General features: G+C 41.4%; 1 protein-coding gene across 1 annotated transcript; it reads left to right on the forward strand.

The window, feature by feature from the left end:
- Window positions 1–5,946: 5,946 nt before the first annotated feature.
- Window positions 5,947–9,160, forward strand: GHSR (growth hormone secretagogue receptor). Its single transcript, XM_041002901.1, has 2 exons — window positions 5,947–6,812; window positions 8,821–9,160. Exons 1-2 carry the CDS (start codon window positions 6,017–6,019, stop codon window positions 9,123–9,125), a joined length of 1,101 nt encoding a protein of 366 aa, XP_040858835.1. The 5' UTR covers window positions 5,947–6,016; the 3' UTR covers window positions 9,126–9,160.
- Window positions 9,161–19,584: the final 10,424 nt, after the last annotated feature.

Consider the following 19,584-nt stretch of genomic DNA (forward strand, 5'->3'; position numbering starts at 1 on the left):
GTAAGAGTTTTGAGTTGGGCTTCTTAGAAAATCCTCTTTCTTTTAAGACTTGGAACTCAATTGGATTACAGGAGCCCCAGCAACCATCTTCAAGCATGAAGTGACCTTGGTGTTGGAGAACATTCACAGAGCCTGAGTAACCGCTGCCAGCCCTTGGTGTCCGGTATTCTGGTTTCTTTCAGAAGAAAACTAAACTCACGGCATTTACCTTGTTTTGTCCTTGTTTTTATATTTGTGATGTAGGTAGTTGATTTAAGTGTTCGTTAATATAGAATCTAAGACATAAGTAAGAAAATGTAAGAATTATAAGAGAATATAATTACATAATTACACTTTAATAATAAAGAGATGGCTAATGGTAGTATACATTTATTTGGCGCAAAGGAAATGTAGACAGTCAGCACACAGAGCCCGTATCTTGAGTCTGAGCTCTGAAAATACATGGAAATATTTAAAATAAGACAAAAGAGAGATTCCAAATTATAAGGGAAGAGGTGAAATAACTGGATAACCATTTGAAAAAGATAAAATTGGACCTATACTCAACATCATGTATGAAGATAAATTGCAAATATGTTCCAGGAAAACAATTGTAACCCCCACTCCCCCACACAATGTAATAGAATAAACCAAAGAAAATTTTCTTCATAAACTAGTAGTAAATAAAACCTTAATAAAAATTATTTTTAGTAAAAAATCCAGAAGTAATAAAAGAAAAGACTTATAAATTTGATGGCATATAAATATAAAATCATTGTAGGTCAAGAAAAGAAAAAGCCCACAAGCAAAATTCAAAAGACAAATAAATAGAAAGAATATTTTTAATTTTTATTATTTCAGAGGACTATACCCCACACAAAGAGAACTCTCAAAAATCAGTTTTAAAATAACAAAAACCCCAAAGAAAAATGTCATGGGCAGCAGATGATGTAGCAAGAAAATAAATGACACCTAAACACGGAAAGGCGCTTTGTCTCGCTTAAGTTAGAAGAATGCAAATTAGAATCACTTAAAAGTCATTTGTCATCTAACAAATTTGCTAAAATCCAAAAAAAGATAACATTGTTGAGATGGGAGAAGTAATGTCTTTTAATTCATTGCTAGTAGGAAATACAACTTGATGCAACACCATGGAGAGAAATGTGATAACCACATTTATAACAAACTTATGGCAAAATTGCAGCAAATTTTTAAAAAATTATTTATTTTGTTATTTTTATTTGAAAGAGTTAGAGAGAAAGAATCTTGCAACCACTGGTTCCCTCCCTGCAACGGCAGGACCTGAGCCAATCTCAAGCCAGGAGCTTACTACTGGTCTTCTGTATGGGTGCAGGGGCCTAAAGACTTGAGCTATCGGCCACTACTTTCCCAGGTCAATAGCAGGGCACTGAATGCAAAGAGCAGCTGGCACACAAACAGGAACCCACACGAGATGTTGGCACTACAGGAAGAAATTAGCCTACTTTGTCACGAAAGCAACCCCCAAACTACAGGTGCTTTCTATCAATCTATAATGAAGCAATCCCACTTCTAAGACTTAAATATGCAGTTGTACACTGTCTGATATATTTTTCAGAACCCAGACTTAATACTTAAGTGATATGTACCACCTCTTAATGTTTTATTTGTGCCATTCAACAAATTATATGTTGCTATGTGCCATTTATTCTTCTATTAGAATGTAGCTTTGTTTCATATTATTTTATTATATACTTACTAATATATAAAATAATATATGCAGGTTTATTTATAAAAGTATTATAGCCCAGAAGCATCCATCAACAATAATCAATTTAATGAAATTGAAGTACATACCCATAATAAAAAGATATGCAAGTTTTTCTAGATTGAATACATTAGAGCAATTTTTTTAAAAAAAAGAATCTTGGTATGAGAGAATCACAAGATGGTTGTTTAGCATAGTTATTATTTTTATTTGAAGCACAGATTTACAGAGAGAGAAAGAAATCTTCCTTCCACTGGTTTACTACCCAAATGGCCATGATAGCAAAAGTTGAGCCAATTGGAAGTGAGGGTCTAGGAGTTTCTTCTGGATCTACCATGCCAGTGCAGAAGCTCAAGTAGTTAAACCATCTTTGCTGCTTTCCCAGGCAGTAAGGAGGGAGTTAGATTGGACGTGTAGCAGCTGGATCAGGAACCAGTTCCCATATGGGATACTGGAGCTTGTAGGTGGAGCTTACTATCCTGCCACACAGGCCCCACAATATATAATTTTAAGCTAAAAAGGAGACATAGAGAATAGTGTGGATAGTCTATTATCTTTTACAAAAATCACAAACACACAAAAAGGAAAACATGCACAGGTCAGGTGGATTAAGGCATTAAAATTGTAAAATTATATTTTTTTGAGTAGAATATATAGAGAGTAGTGTTTTCCTAAATGTATTTTACTTTCAAGTTTTAGCTACCAAATCACGTGAATGGTTTATATATTCATAAATAAAGTTAAACCTAAAATATTTCTTACAACAGAGTGGTTCTTACACAAATGATTCATAGCTAAAATTGGCAACATCATCAGACACAGGAAGTCATTATCTTAGCACTCAATAGTCACACTTCATGAGGTATATTTTATGAACTACACAGAGCGATAAGAAAATTTCAAACTTCATTTTCCAATTTTATTAGTAATGATAATGCTGAAGTTAGACTGAAATAATGTAATGTGTACTATGGAATAAATATGTATAAGTTAGGAATCATGATGCTTTGTGTAAATATTAAATGCAATTAAAAGCATAAGTATCTATATAAACTTAACTTAGAATTTTTATTTTAAAATAGTTCACAACTGCAGAAAAGTTTCAGAAATGGTATAAAATAAATCATTTTTCAAGTTTCATCTATTATCAATGTTTTACTTCATTTATTTTTCGCTCTATTTATCTACACACATGATTTTTTCAGAAATGACTGAGAGTACTTTTGTAAATCATAGTTGAGTGTGCATTTACAGAAGCAAAACTTCCTTCATACAATGACCAACTCCAACAATCAACACTGATTTCATTGTTTGTAATCCACTCTCCATATTCTGAATGTATCAACAAACCCAACAATGTTCATAAAGTAATATCCCCCTCCAAGTTAGGACGTGTGCTACGATCAGGATGTACATTTAAGTGGTTTTCTCTTTGGTCCCCTTCAGTCTGGAACGTTCCTTCAGTTTCCTGTTATAAAGCATTAACTTTTTTAGAAAAGAGTTTCAGGTAGGCTTGCTCTTGTTGAGCTTGTCTGACATTTCCTTGTGATTAGATGAAAGTTATGCATCCTTTGCTTGAGTACTATGTGACATTGTATTTTCCTCATGATATCACAGTGGTAATGTTAATTTTTTTAAAAAAATTATTTGAAAGGGAGAGAGGGAGAAGCAGAAAGAATATGTACAGGAACAGTCTGGGTTTTATTCATTGTTTTATTCCCAGTGCCTACCATATCTTTAAAGACAGCCTTAGATATTACACAATTTTGCTTTTTATTGTCCATAAACAGATCACGATCTCAGCGCTGCATTCTGTTTCTCCTTGATCATGTAAAGCAGATTGTCTACATTCTAGAAAACAGTTAAGCTCAAACAGCTGGCTGTATTAGACAAAGCCAGTGTGACAAAAACTCATAGCAATAGTTTTCAGTACTTTCCCCCACTTTTCCTTCTTTAGTGTTCAGTACAGTAGAAACATATCCAACAGCCTCCCCTGTTCTTTTTCTTGGACAATATGTTCATGTATTATTTTGACTGACTCCAGTCTATTGTCTTCCTCCTTCTGTCCAGAAGCATAAGGCTACTGATATTATAGGATATAAAATATTAAAATCAAATGAGCGCATTTTTAAAGAATAACTTACTACCAACTGGGGTTTTGGTTTGTTTTTGTTTTTCGTGTGTGTGTGTGTGTGTGTGTGTGTTTTAACGTACTTGTAATATTTTTGAACGGTAGCTTAAAATAAAGATTTTAGGAAGCCAGTTTGCTTCCGTCGGTTCCGATTCGATCCTGTAATCTGTTACTGCATGGGCTATTTCATGCACATGCATATACATCCAACCTAAGGTCTGTGGGGGTCTTTTGGTTTTGTGTTTGTTTGTTTGTTTGTTTGTTTTTGAGAGGCAGTGAGAACCCCAGCACTCCTAACTGCCTGTTTACTTTTCCAATGTCTGTAAAATTGTTAGGACTGGGCCAGCACCGCCAGAAGCTGGGAATTCAATTTAATTCTCCCACAAACTCCTGATATAACACCTGCCGCCTTGTAGGGCGGGCATTGGAGGGAAACTGGAATCAGGCACTCTGCTCTGGAATGCAGGCCGACACACCAAGAATTAACCTCTAGGCCAAATGCCCTCCCCGCCGACTTTGTGGATTCTAAGAACGAACTGCTGCCTTTAACAAAGCAGAACCAACACAAGGTTTTAATAGTACCTGGCTTCTTATTTAAGCCCGGGAAGGTGAGCAAGGACAAGAAGGGTCAAGGCAGTGACTCAAGGCGATTTGCTCTTCCTAGGGGAGTCTTCCAGCTCCCTGTGGGGCTGTGCTGAGGCTCAGAGGGGCAAGCTGTAAAAGGTGTCTGCTGCGAGGCACAGGGCTGCGCTGGGCAGGACGCTGGCCGCGGTGCTGAACACGCTCGGGTCTTTGGATCTGACAAAACCAGCGGTTGTGTGAGTTGGGGTGCAGTCAACAGCCTTTGTCTTGGTAGTAGATATGTGGCTCTAGGATGCACATGGGGAGTCCCTTGTGACTTTAGAGGCTGCTTAGGACCCATTCCCCCACTCCTCAAGAACAACCTGAGGAACAGTAAAGCAGAATTTGTGGCTTGAATGACTGTTGCGTGTCTGACCTTACATCCACTCCAAGTGGTTCCACTTGCTACATTCTCACAATTGAAAGAACCCAAAATATTTTGCCCAAAGGGATACAGGTTTTAGCTGCAGGAGTTCCCTTCAGCTTGTCTCAAAGAATATATACTGTGCATTCACAGCCTTCCAACCTGGCCCTCTTCCACTTGCCTGCTCCATCCTCTTTCTAGTTTTACTCAATCTCGTTCTCTCTCCCTACACACACACACACACACACACACACACACACACACACGAGTCATTGTACACTAGGCAAAAGTGATGCCTGCAGAGTGCATAAAGGCCTGATTCAGGGCAGCATCTATCCACAACTTACCCCTACACTATAGGTAGTCCAAAACAACCTGCCATGTGACCTTGAACAAGTGTTCGCGTGTCTGCCCCTGCTGATTGATCCTCGTCTTCTTGGACAGCCAAAAACTAGCCAGGTACATGCCAGTTTCCTCTCCGGTACCAATACAAACTCCTTACTGCTTACCCAAGTTGAGGTGGGCACTGTCACTTTTTCTCCCCCACTAGCTTCATGATTCACGCTAGCTCTTGTAGAAAAGGACCTCAGGACCCAGCTGCTAAGGTGTCCCTGACTCCGCCTCCACCGTTCTCCCCTCCACCCCCACTCGCCTCCGCCTGTAGCTGTGAAACTGGTGCTCCAGGGTATACTAGCGCACAGGGCCAGAAAGAGCGCTCAAACACGCTCCGTGTTCGCTAAGCCTCTTCTCTGCGTAACGCAAGGGCTGCGGTGCTTGCGGAGTGTGAGATGGAGCAAGGGCGTGAGTATGCAAGCAAGACCGGGCTAGCTGTACTGCTCGGGTGACAGGTGCGCGTGTGGGCGCGGGTAGGGCGGGAGGCTGGGTTGGGAGAGCCACTTTATGAGAGATGGTGGCGGGGCTAAAGAGGAGGTGCCAAGGAGAGCAGCAGTCTCTCTCTCTCCCTATCCCCGCTCCCAACTTCCCTTCTCTCCTTTTCTCCCTGGTTGTGGCTTCTCTCATTAGTATCCTTCTCTTTACTCCCTCAGCATCCTCCTCGTTGCGCGCCTCAGCCGCTCCCGCCTCTCATTCTCCCGAGCCTAAAAAGACCTCCTTGGAGACGAGCTCTGTCCAGCCTGCCTTTGCGTCCCAGAGACAGCGGGGTTGAGCCTGCGGCATGTGGAACGCGACGCCTAGCGAAGAGCTGGGGTCCAACCTCACGCGGACCGAGCTGGGCTGGGACTCGCCCCCAGACAACGACTCGCTGGTTGATGAGCTGCTGCCACTCTTCCCCGCACCGCTGCTGGCCGGCGTCACAGCCACCTGCGTGGCGCTCTTCGTGGTGGGCATCGCGGGCAATCTGCTCACGATGCTGGTGGTGTCGCGCTTCCGCGAGCTGCGCACCACCACCAATCTCTACCTGTCCAGCATGGCCTTCTCCGACCTGCTCATCTTCCTCTGCATGCCCCTCGACCTCGTGCGCCTTTGGCAGTACCGGCCCTGGAACTTCGGCGACTTGCTCTGCAAACTCTTCCAGTTCGTCAGCGAGAGTTGCACCTATGCCACGGTGCTCACCATCACCGCGCTCAGCGTCGAGCGCTACTTCGCCATCTGCTTCCCGCTGCGGGCCAAGGTGGTGGTCACTAAGGGCCGCGTGAAGCTGGTCATCCTGGTCATCTGGGCCTTGGCCTTCTGCAGCGCCGGGCCCATCTTCGTGCTGGTCGGCGTGGAGCACGAGAACGGCACAGACCCTCGGGACACCAACGAGTGCCGCGCCACCGAGTTCGCGGTGCGCTCGGGACTGCTCACAGTCATGGTGTGGGTGTCCAGCGTCTTCTTCTTCCTGCCTGTCTTCTGCCTCACTGTCCTCTACAGCCTCATCGGCAGGAAGCTGTGGCGAAGGAAGCGCTGCGACGGAGCGGTGGGCTCGTCGCTCAGGGACCAGAACCACAGGCAAACCGTGAAAATGCTGGGTGCGTCTCTGAGCGCCCCCGGGGCTTTCCTCCCTCTGCCTTCCTCCTGGGTGTCTATCTCCATTTCCCTGTCCTTGCTTGTTTATCTGCTTGCTTGTTTGTTTTTGATCTCTGAGTCTCTTTTCATACTCTGCCCCCACACACTCCCACCTACCCATTCTCCCGCCTCCATCTCTTCCCTCCTCCTCTCCCCTCACCCTCCCCTTTTGTCTCTTGGTCTTACCTTTCTCACTTCCATAAAAGAGCGTCTCACCTTATATTCCCCCAATCTGAATTTTCTACCAGTTCAAAACTTGCCACAAATCTGGGCTATTTCACAAGAATCTGGTGTGGTAAAAGTGTGGTTAATTTTCCTTCTTTGAGTGTGTGGGGCTATTAAACTTAGGAGGAAGCGCAGGTATTGGATCCCGAAGGTAGTCAGTGAGAAAGTCATTATCCACAGGCACAATCAATTTGAATAATTCTATTAGAGTTGATTCCTTTTTCTGCAATACTGTAATTCATTGCCGGTCTGCGTTTTTACAGATAATCACATAATTTTCTTTACCCTGTGACCGTTTATAACACAGTTTGCCAAGGTTCAGTGGCAATCGGTGCTGAGGTCTCTGTTTTGTTTGTTTTCAGGTTTGTTTCTTCTGTCTGCAAGGTCGCAAAGACTACATAGGATAAAGTACGATGGGCTAGAACAGACAGGGCTCTAACAGGGAGAAAGGAGACATGCAGGAGATGGCAGAAGGAAGCACTCCCTCCCCGTGGGGCCACTCAGGGGACAGCGTCACAGCCGCAGTGAATTCACACATTTCTGGAAAGATATGTGTGTAGTGTACATGAACTAACACAAAATGTGCTCGCATTCTAGGAAAATACCGACTTTATTCACTTTTCTGAAAACAAAAGTATGTTTTCTAATTGGCACAGTTCAGTTATCACTTCATATTTATTGTCACATTTGGTTGTGTGTGTTTTTTTTTTTTTTAGAAATCTTACTGGGATAATTTCATATTTACAATTTTATAGTTCCTGGACCCTGCCTGTTAAAGTGATGGAGTTCATTCAAGGAATGTCAGGTTTTCTTATCTAGAGGAGTGCCCGTTTTCCCACATCCCTTAAAGACTATGACCCTGCTGATGGTCTTCAAGGTACTTTAACTTTCACCTTGGAGAATCACGGTGCTACTATGGTGGTCAAGTTACCACTAGGAAGCTTCGTTTTTAAAATACAGTTAATAATTTCTCTCAATTTTATTTCTAGCTATTTAATTTTCCCCACTGGTATCTCATTTCTAATGTTGTTTTTCTGACTTAGCCAATGGGAAGGAATCAACAAAATGGTACAAGACTAAAAACACTATTTTCTGTCCTTTTCATTTTGGTTTCTGAAGCTTAAAAACTCAATCAAACCTGAAAGTTGAGATTTTGTTGAAAAGTTTTCCTAAATGAGCCAGATAATAGTTAATGTCAGTTGGTTTAATGCCTGTTGTAGGTGGCATAAAGCTCTCCACTTCTGTAGCATAATGACTAATCAGTAATTTGTGAAATTTCAAAAGAAAACAAAGAAAATAAACAGCAGGTGCTCTGGTGCCTTCCATAGATTTTTAATTTAGTGAGCATGTATCATATCCAGGGATTTTTTTTTTTAATTTAAAAGAAAACTTCTCCAGAAAACTGATAGAGATACATGTATACCTCATGTATGTGTGTGTTGTGTCTAGACATAAAAAACAGTGGATTGTTATTGTGAAAAACTTGTTAAGTCAATATGTCAACTAAAGCACAAAGTCACTCAAATACTCATTAAGTAGAAATGACTGGAAAACCAGTTTTTGAAATATCGTGAACGGTTGCCTGGATAGTCTCAGTTTTGGTTAAAATTCATGCATGGGGAAGAGCAGAACAATGTGTTTCTAATGTCAACAGGCAGGCTGTAGGGCATAGTCAGAGCCCATCGTAGAAGGGTTTACACTGCAACATTTCTTTAACTGGACTTCTCTCTTCCATTGTCCTTCCAGCTGTCGTGGTGTTCGCTTTCATTCTCTGCTGGCTGCCCTTCCACGTAGGGCGATACTTATTTTCCAAATCCTTTGAGCCTGGCTCACTGGAAATTGCTCAGATCAGCCAGTACTGCAACCTCGTGTCTTTCGTCCTCTTCTACCTCAGTGCGGCAATCAACCCCATTCTGTACAACATCATGTCCAGGAAGTACCGGGTAGCGGTGTTCAAACTTCTGGGATTTGAGCCCTTCTCCCAGAGGAAGCTCTCCACCATGAAGGATGAAAGTTCTCGGGCCTGGACAAAATCCAGCATTAATACATGACCGGACTGAGCTTAAGCAGTCATCGCTTATTGTTCTCAACTGGAAGCCATAGCACAGCAGATGTTTGGAGGAATCGGAAGGTTATTTTGGAATTTGGGACACATAGATCTGGAAACAACTGGGGTGGGGGGACAGATGGCACACTCACCAGTGCTCTCATAGACTCTGCCTGTGTACTCACTGCCCATGATTCTGTGTTCTGCTGTGGGCGCTGGTGAGGGTTTTGCAATTCAGAGAAAGAAGAGATGGAAAATGGGCAATGTGAGCACTTGTTGATGGGTAAATATTACATCTGATTTACTTATGCATAATAATCAAAATTACTTGATTGGAAGAATTACGTTAAAATAAAAATTCAAAATATGACCTTTAGAAACTAACAGTTTTAATAAAACTCTAGAACGATGTTATCCAAGATAAATGCAATGCAAGGTATGTAAATCACCAATATAAAATATAAAAATGAGGAATTTAAACTCTTTTTCACACTGAATTGTTGCGATCCAGCTTTGGCTTATATCTGCTGTCCATCTCAATCAGTAATCTTCAGTACCTTTATATTTTATAAAATTTACAGATGAAAAAGTAGATGTGACAATCCAAGTTATCTAAACAGGCTTAAAATGGTTCAATAATTTAAATGACTGCACGTGTGTCTAAACTTTAAATTGTAAATTCAGTTTCTGAATCACACAGGTCACACTTCAACTTCTCGGTTGTCAAATGTGGCTCACTGATCAGTGTATTCAACAGTCGAGCTCTAGATCATCTGCAGAATTGTGTTGAATCTTAATATGAATTCTTTAAAAATACACACCCATTCCCTGAAATCTTTTGTACTGAATTAGCATAGTATAGTTTTAGTGATGGAGCCTAAAAAATCATGCTGAAATACCCATGTCTCATTCTGGGAAGAGAATGGAATGTGTAAGATACGTTTTTAGATTCAGGTGAACTGTATGTGCTAGCATTCAAAAAATGAAACTTCATAAAAATTGCTCAATCTTAAATTTTCATATCTGGCTTAATAAGAATTCTTAATCTAATCATAAGGATTTTTTGTGAATAAGAGAATAATTTATTGCTGATTTAGATAAGCTTACAGGAAGCTTAATGGAAATAAAATCAGTTTTCCAATCATAAAGAGAGGCTCTAGGAAAAAAAAAAACACAGAATCCTCCAAAAATTACTGCTGATTGATACTCAAATCTTTTTATAAACCATTTAATCATTTATTTCAAAATGCCCATCCCCTAACTTTCTTAAGGTGTTCACGTTTCACTGCTTATCTGATATGGTACAGGGATTTCCAGTCTGTCTCTTAATCATAATTATGAATGAATATATGCCTCCTACCAAACACTGTATATTTTGGTTTTAAAGTTAATGCTTTCTTTCATATAGACATTGTTTCATATACAGTCAATGCCATAAACATTAGGTATAGCATCTTAAAATAATTTCTTCATAATTCTGTGCACTACAAAATCATGCAAGAAGTTCCAGCGTGAAGTCACTGACTCAACTATAAAACTGACTGGGGCATTTAAGAAAATCATCACCATGGTTTTTCTCATCAAAAGGAACTATTAACATGCCGAAAGAATTACCCATTTTGGAAAAGTCAGAATGTGATCATAATTCAAATTATTTCTCTAGAGAAATACTTCTGAAATTCCTCTTGACATTAAAATTGTACCATCAAAATGCAGAACTTTAGCAAGCTGATTGTCACCTAGTTCTTAGGAGTACTTGAAAATTTTGTAAGGGTGTATTGATTCATTTAGATCCATGACATCCTTTTTAGCACACGAAGAATTATTATCCTAAGTAGTGCACAGCAAATCTACAGAAGTATCTCAGTTTTCTGAAGCCTTAGGGATACAGTCCATTTGAGAAGAAACAAGCCAAAATGAAGAACTTGACCTCCGTAAAACAACTGATAGATCTGGAGAAAAACAAGCCAACTTGAAATTTGTGGCATAATCTAGTCCACTGTACCCATCTCCTACAGTTCATGTGTCAGTCTCAACTCACCTGTAGGGTCGATTTTTCTTATGCCTGTACTGTCAGTATGCCATCACTGTCTTTCGCTGGTTATTCCGGAATCTCAAAGGATGTGTTAGGGAAAGGGATCTTGAGTCTGTCATCCTATACCATTGACTTTTCATAGTTTGTGCCTTCCTTATATTCTCATACTCCACACATTGTTTAAGACTCAGGGAAAAGAACTTACACTGAGGGAAACTGTTTCTAGAAATCTGTTACTTCACAAGTGTTTCCTCTGTGCCTGATAGTGGTTCAAAAGCTACGGATTTTATCCATATGGATAAAATTATGTGTTAGGTTACAGTAGGTAGATGCTACTCCAAAACTGTGAAGTCAACATCCGCAGTTGCTCCCTGACATTTCAAAGGGCTGATCTTACCACCGGACTGCGGTGAACTGGACCAGAATAAACTAGAAATGACCATTGTCTGTGCAAAACAAAGTCGTAGACACAGTTGATGTTTGCACAGCATTTTTCGCTAATGTCCGGAAAGCAAAGGAATTGATTTCTTTTTAATTTCTGTGTTTCTGTTATCCTGGCTAAGGACTACATTAGCACACCTTACACTGTGTGTCAAAGTGAGGATCAAAACCTTCTCACTATAGGAAGTACAACTTTTCACAATGGCTTTAAAGAAAATGTTCACTGTCATGAGTTATTCCAAAGTTTGGAAGTCGTGCGTTTGAGAAACCCTTCTAACGCCTGAAAGCATGTTGAAAACCATATAGCAACTTTTCCTTGCAATGAATGTTGTTGAGATGTGATATGAATTAGAATTCCATTTTTTCATGTGAATGCTTTTATTAAAATCTGAAAATATTATAATTTATAGCCCTTGTTTAATATTTTTAGCTATTTTATTCTTTTCCATTGATCCATATACTTGAATATTAACATGGAAAATCAAAACTGTGAGATATTTTTGCAAGACTGGTGCCTGAAAACACTCTTATCTTAAAAAAAAAGTGATGGCATCTTTAAAATGTGACATTACATATTTACATATATCAAATTTTCTTCTTACAATGTCTAAGTGAATAGACTAGAGTTTTCTGCTCTGAATGCACCTGGTATAAACAAGACGTCATTGGAAGATAAACCATAACTAATATGGTTCATTGTCTAATATTTCTCCTAAAATTTCTTTGCAATTTTAATTGCATTATAGCCAGCATGTGACTTAGGTGATTAGTGACAAAAGTTAATTCAGTGAATTGATAACAAACCGTTTTATACAATGCATAAAGTGATAGTCACACTCAGTCACACACACCAATGACAGATGCTGATTCTTCAAGCTCATGTTACTTGGTTTTTTTTTTTTTCACATTAAAGGAAATCCGGTCACGTTCACTCTTGTTAATAAACTAAATGAGAAGCAGGGGAAGGGAAAAGTTCACCCTTCCCCTCCCCCACTTGCTTCTATGCTTGTCCTTGTATCTCAGACCTTGCAGCACGTAACAGGCTACCTATTTGGTCTAAGAGAACTACCATCATTTTAAAAATGCAACTGCTGCTGTGTCTACACCCCTTCTAATGGCTGCACATTTTGCTGGAACCTCAGTTCATGGTTGGTTCTGACACTGTACATCCCTCTAATCAAGGGCTTGCCAAGTACTCTCAACACTGGCAAACTGATAGAGTCCTCCAAGAGCATATCTCCTGTAAATACTCAAAAAGCTGCACCAAAATGCTCCCATCCTTCTGTCCAGAAGTCCTCTTTCCCCTATTCACAGGGAAAACTTCAGAGAGGAATGGTTTGAAAGATGCCCCATGGTTAAATCTCTAAGCCAAAACAGCTGTCTGGTCCAACAACAAAAACCTCTGGATGTTTCACAAATCACACTGCAAGTTTAGTGTACTAGCAAATGCTTGCTCATACAATTATAACCAAATAGTGCAGTCCCATTTCACTGCTTTGTGATGTGTGCTGTGTCTATAAATTTAACACTCTACTTGGCTGATATGTGTTATTACAATGTGTCATCAATGTCACTGATGGTATTGTATCATGATTCCGTGTTTCTAAGGATTCTGTGACTGCTAAAGAAGAGCTTGTCTCTCCTGTACCTGTCTTATGAAATGAGGCTTTGATTTCCTTCCTTTGGATGTCTGTAATCAAACAATGGCTAAATAAATATCTTTAACAGCATGTAATTGAGTTTTCCCTCTCATAAAATCGATGTGCAGTACGTGTTACCTCTATTTTTGTTCTAGATTTAGTTTTATCCTACCCTGTTAATTCTGAAATATGTAGTTTGCAAACATGAGGGAAGTGTTTGGTGTAGTGAATTTTATGAGGATACTTGGAAAAGCTCATTGAAAAGATGAAGTTATAAAATAATTGTATTGGTCCCGGCGCGATGGCACAGTGGTTAAGGTCCTCGCCTTGCACACCCCGGATCCCATATGGGCGCCGGTTCTAATCCTGGTAGCCCCGCTTCCCTTCCAGCTCCCTGCCTGTGGCCCGGGAAAGCAGTCGAGGATGGCCCAAAGCTTTGGGACCCTGCACCCACATGGGAGACCTGGAAGAAGCTCCTGGCTTCGGATTGGCTCAGCTCCAATCATTGCGGCCGCCTGGGGAGTGAATCATTGGACGGAAGATCTTCCTCTCTGTCTCATCTCTCTGTATATCCGCCTTTCCAATAATAAATAAATAAATAAAATAAAATAATTGTATTCCAGCTCTGTTGCTGTGTGGCTATGGCAAAATTCTTAACCTCCTCTGCCACGCACCAGACACTTCTTAGGTGCTTGCTGAATGGCCACAGTTAAGAGCATACTTTGGACTTAGTGGTTAAGATGCCCTAGCTTCCCGTTCTGGCTGCCACTCTCAATTCCAGCTCTCTACTAATGCACACATCGTGAGAGCACAGTAATGGTGCAAGTAGCTGTGCTCTTGCCACCCAAGCAGGAGACCTGAATGAAGTTTTTTTTCCTGAATTCAGCCTGATGATGACCTGGTCTTGGCTGTTACAGAATTGAAGAGTGTACCAGCAGATGGGAGGGGGTGCTCTCTCTCTTTCTCTCTCTTCCTTTAAAGAAAAAAAAAATACCCTGTACAGTATCCTAGTGACTAAATCCTCACCTTGTATGAGCCGGGATCCTACATGGGCACAACTTTGTGTCCTGGCTGCTCCACTTCCCTTCCAGCTCCCTGCTTGTGGCCTGGGAAAGCAGTGGAGGACGGTCCAAGGCCTTGAGACTCTGCACTCGCGTGGGAGACCCAGAAGAAGCTCCTGGCTTAAAAATGGCTCATTCCAGTCATTGTGGCTACTTCGGGAATGAGCCAGTGGATGGAAGATCTTGCTCTCTGTCTCTCATTCTTTCTGTAAATATGTCTTTCCAATAGAAATAATAAATAAATATAAATAAATAAATAATGTCCATGATCATCATTTGGACATCTGAAAAAATATTAGCACTATCTTCAGATTTCTTTTTCAGGTCCTTTGCTGCCTTTAGCATATTTCTTCAACTATTACTGTTTGAGTCTGGCACCTTTATTGACTATTTACAAAATCTAAGTTTATTCAAAGCAGCTAAAATTTTTAGCCAGGCAAAGGACTTTCTCTTGCCAAGGTGTTGACCAGCTGCTGGGGCGCGGGTTTCCCAAGGCAGTAGACACACATGCTCTACTGAGATCTCATGGACTCTCTCCAGGATGAAGGCAACTCTATCTGTGGAATAAAAAAATACTTTCTGGCTCCGGAAGCAGAAGGTGGAAGAAGACTGAGCTGAGTGTGCCTTCTAGGGTTCTGACAGTGCATGTGCTGCCATTGGTGGCCACTTGCTCACTCCCTATGCCTGAGTCACTGTTGCGAACATGTAGTAAATAACTTTCTTTCAGAAACTGTCTTCCAGGAACAAGACATTGGAAGTGAAGAACACATTGAGTTGGAAGCAAACATTTGTGGAATATACCATCTACCAGCCACAGGGCCCTGAGTAACCTCCATGGATGTTAGTTTATGTAAAGGACAATAGACATCATATGACAGCATCCGGTGGAATTATACATGTAAAAGGCAGCATCTGGAGTGTAGCGGATTCCAATGCATATCAACTTTTGTTTATTAGCACAATGTGTTGGGTCATTCACAATCTGTCATTTCTAGTTTGAGTTTCTTCAAAGCAGAGCAAGCACATCAAATGTGTGTGAAGAAACCTCGAGGCAGTATCCTTGTTCAGTTTTGAGATCTCCCACTCCAATACTAATGGTAGTCTCATCCACGCCTAAATCAATGAGCTTTTCAGTAACTTGTCTTTACTGAATCTTTCCAAGAAATACTGTGTAGTTTTCAGAGAAACAGCGATTTTCTTCTTTGCAATCACATTTCAACAGTTTATGTAATTTCTAATTAAGTAATTATAGTGATAATCGCAACTTGGCTTGGGCCGATTTAGGAGCAGAACATAGGGATGAGCTAGACTGTATCCCTCTAGTATACAGCACACTCAGTGTGGCCTGACCATCAGTCAGGATTCTTGAAACAGCGGTCTAGTTAGAAACACATCTAATCCCCAAATAAAAGCACTGGAAGTTCAGACATTTGTTGGCTCTCTTCAGAAATCCAGGCCAAAAAACACTTAAGAGATTGTCTAGTGACTAAGCGGGCCGCGGGAGCTCTTCAGTGCCATTCATGCTTTGTCAGTGGTTCACAGAAACTACTGATGAGTTCTTAGCAGGTGACAGAAGTGAAAAAAGATGTTTCAGCTTCAATCCTACCAACTCTGTTGTCCAAAACATACTATCAGGTTTGTATTTGTCCTGGATTTTTTTTTTTTCATTTTTAAAGGATATGTCATTAATAGTCCCATCAAAATAGTGGGGGTGAGGCTGTTGGTTCTCTGGTTCTGTCCAGCCTCTGCTGTGGTCTTGTCTGATAGTATGTGAAATTAGCATCCAGAGAACAAAAGTTCTCCCTTTAACAGGTAATAAACCTGAAAGACAACTGGCTACACTCTCTTTATTCCCAGTATGTTCCCAGAAGAAAATAGCTGGATGCCTCTATTCAAAGAATACATTCCAATCACTTGTGGAAAAGACAGCGTAGGTTTCTACACTTTCTGCTGGGGAATGGTGGTACTTTTCTTGTCAGGCAGTGGGCTGCAGGAAAATCTGAATGGCCACTTATTGCCCTCTCCAGCCCTGCCCTGGCCACTGCATGAGGTCACTGACTGACAGGCATCAGGGTCAGTGGGAAGAGAGGCAAATCAGACATGAGGGTACAGTGAGCACAAGAAATGGAGGGCTAGCTTCTCTCCTCTAGAGGATTATGTGACACTGTTATTTCAGTGGTCACACGCCCTTACTTTGCCATGAATCTAATCAAGCTGCCAATTGTTTTAAGAAAGTTATGCCCAAAGATAAAACTTTGCACAGTACAGTGGAAGCTACATTAACAGTTCATGGCAGAAAGCATGTTCTCATTGAAGAGAAGTGTCAGGAGCGGTGTACTATAGCCACACTGAAGCCATGTCAGGAGCCATGTACTGTAGCCACACTGAAGCCATTTTGAATATAGAACTATGGGCAAGTGGAAAATTCCTGGCTGGCTAGATGCTTGGGAAAGAAGTTATGAAACTACGGGCCCGGCGCGGTGGCGCAAGTGGTTAAGTCCTCGCCTTGCACGCCCGGGATCCCATATGGGCGCCGGTTCTAATCCCGGCAGCCCCGCTTCCCTTCCAGCTCCCTGCCTGTGGCCTGGGAAAGCAGTCGAGGACGGCCCAAAGCTTTGGGAACCTGCACCCGCGTGGGAGGCCCGGAAGAGGCTCCTGGCTTCGGATCGGCATAGTATCGGCCCGTTGCGCTCACTTGGGGAGTGAATCATCGGACGGAAGATCTTCCTCTCTGTCTCTCCTCTCTGTATATCCACCTTTCCAATGAAAAAATAATAAAAATAAATCTTAAAAAAAAAAAAAAAAGAAGTTATGAAACTAAACACACGCTTAGCTTCAATTGTTCAATTGTTTGTAGCAACTGTTTTAGAATGTGATTTATGCTGTACCTGCCAACATCTTGTTACTGATTACCTATGCTATTGTTGATATGTTGGTTACTATGGTTGATATGGTGGCTGCTCAAGAACAATCGGTCTGGAGACCATGGCTTGCATCCTAGTTTCTCCTTTCCTCCCTGAGCCTTAGTTACTGAAAAGTATAAAAACCCTCAATTAAAATCAATAAACTGACAGCTTGATCAGACATCCTGTCCATTCTCAGTGTCTCTTGTCCCCTTCATTCTCTCCTAGGTGGCTGCAACCCCCGTTGACTGTCCTGCTGGACAGGACAGAGAAGTAATTGTTCCTCTAACAATTTAGATATTTTTGAATTGTACAGTTTCTTACACATGCACAAAGTATTTATTTTATTAAAGATTTATTTATTATTTTTATTCAAAAGTCAGATTTACAGAGAGAAGGAGAGACACAGAGAAAGATCTTCCATTCATTGGTTCACTCCCCAACTGCCCACAATAACTGGAGCTGAGCTGATTCAAAGCCAGGATCCAGGAACCAGGAGCCAGGAGCCAGGAGCTCTTCCACGTATCCCATATGGGTTCTGGGGTCCAAGGACTTATCCTCCACTGCTTTCCCAGGCCACAAGCAGGGAGTTGGAAGGAAAGTGGAGCAGCTGAGATACAAACCGGCACCCATATGGAATCCTGGCACATGCAAGGCAAGGACTGTAGCAGCTGGCTGCTGTGCTGGGCCTCACAAACAGCTATACTGCACTGGCTCCACTGTCACAAGAAAATCTTGGCATGCAGTTTCTATGAGGCCAATTTTCTCTCAGCGACATCAGATACCTTCAAGAAAAGGTCAGCTAATCTCTCTAATGGGTTGAGTTTTTTCATCTCATTTTTGGAATTAAAATGAAGCTGTCAGGGTGAAATGCTTTATATGATTAAGAATTTCACTGAAAGTTCCTCATTGAAGTTAAACATGTTCATTATGGACTAGTAATATAATTTGAATGAATCATTGTCTCACAGCAAAAATAATGTTTTACTCAACGCATGAACCTATGGAGAAGTCAGCAGTGCTTGGAATTGACTGGCTACCGACATAATTCATGATTTATCCAAAGAAATCAGGACAGTGTATCAATAAAAATGAAAATTAATTGCTGACATTCACAAATATTCAGAAAGAGGGAGAGAGAGAGAGAAATATGTGAAAAGTCACGGAAGAGTGTTGCTCATCATCAGCCAGATATCAGAAATTCATATGCTTGTAAAGGGTTGCTCTGTAATTACCTAGTATCCTAAGATAGGGCTCTGAGTTTTCTAATTTGATGATCTTTTTCTTAAAATCAGTTGGAATTATTTTTAAAGATTTATTTACTTTGAAAGCTAGAATTACAGTAAGAGAAAGAAAGGAAGAGAGCTCTTCCATCTGTTGGTTCACTCTCCAGGTGGTGGCAACATCTGGGCTGGGTGAGGCTGAAGCCAGGAGCATCATTCAGGCTCTTACATGGGTGACAGGAGCCACCTCACGCTTGGGCCATCTCCTGCTGTCCCCTCCTAGACCTCCTAGGGAACTTCATCACAAATGGCACAGTCACGATACAAACCAGCATCCATACATGATGCTGGCATCTCAGGCAACGGCTTTACCCTATACCAAAATGTTAGACACTGTTGATATTTTTAATCAGTGTAGTCACCAAGGGAGCATCAAAAACAAAACAAAACAAAAAACCTGAAATGGTAAAACAAAAAACTTCAGTTTCTGCAGCTATCTGAGATGTTTGAGCTAGTGTAGGCATTGTGGAGTGTAGGCATTGTGGTGCAGTGGATTAAGCTGTCGTCTTTAACCCTGGCATCCTATTTGAGCACTGACTTTAACCCTAGAATGAATCCAAGGATGGAAGGTCTGTCTCCACACCACCCCTCTGCACCACAGTGTCAGCCCCAGTTTTCTACACTTATCCAGCATTGTCTAGTACATGAGTCTGAGGAGGCCATGCCCGGGGCAGTAATATGCACCATTACATGAAGGTGAGCTGATCAGATGGCTGGAGGTACAAGCACAATTGCAGACATAAAGAACCACCAGGGCACTGTCAGAGGAAGGAAGGAACACAATCTAGTTGAGTGCTGAAGGAGGTCACAGTTGAGTGGAGATGGGAGGATGTGGTCCACAGTGCACACTGCTCCGTGGACAAGTAGGCTCTCAAAGGCCTCACTGGGGTCTCTGACCATTATCTTAGGAGCAATGCAGAGCCAACAATAGGTTTGGAGTGGGAGAGTCATGGGATGGCATTTTCATTTAAAGAAGACTGCCATATCTGCTATTTGCTAGTTGGATTGGATTAAAGTTATGCAAGAGTGAGTAACTAGAAACTTCTCTTCAGTGAAAATGAATCGCCTCCCTACCACCACCCCTACCACCACGACCACCA

This window comes from Ochotona curzoniae, unplaced genomic scaffold (genome assembly GCF_017591425.1).
Source record: "Ochotona curzoniae isolate NIBS_2020 unplaced genomic scaffold, NIBS_Ocur_1.0 scaffold_2587, whole genome shotgun sequence".
In the NCBI taxonomy this organism is placed as follows: Eukaryota; Metazoa; Chordata; class Mammalia; order Lagomorpha; family Ochotonidae; genus Ochotona; species Ochotona curzoniae.

Bases quoted from the DNA above. Each gene is read 5' to 3' on its own strand.
- GHSR (XM_041002901.1), top strand. From the start codon at position 6,017: ATGTGGAACGCGACGCCTAGCGAAGAGCTGGGGTCCAACCTCACGCGG. The intron at 6,813-8,820 runs GTGCGTCTCTGA...TTGTCCTTCCAG, and splicing joins GCAAACCGTGAAAATGCTGG to CTGTCGTGGTGTTCGCTTTC.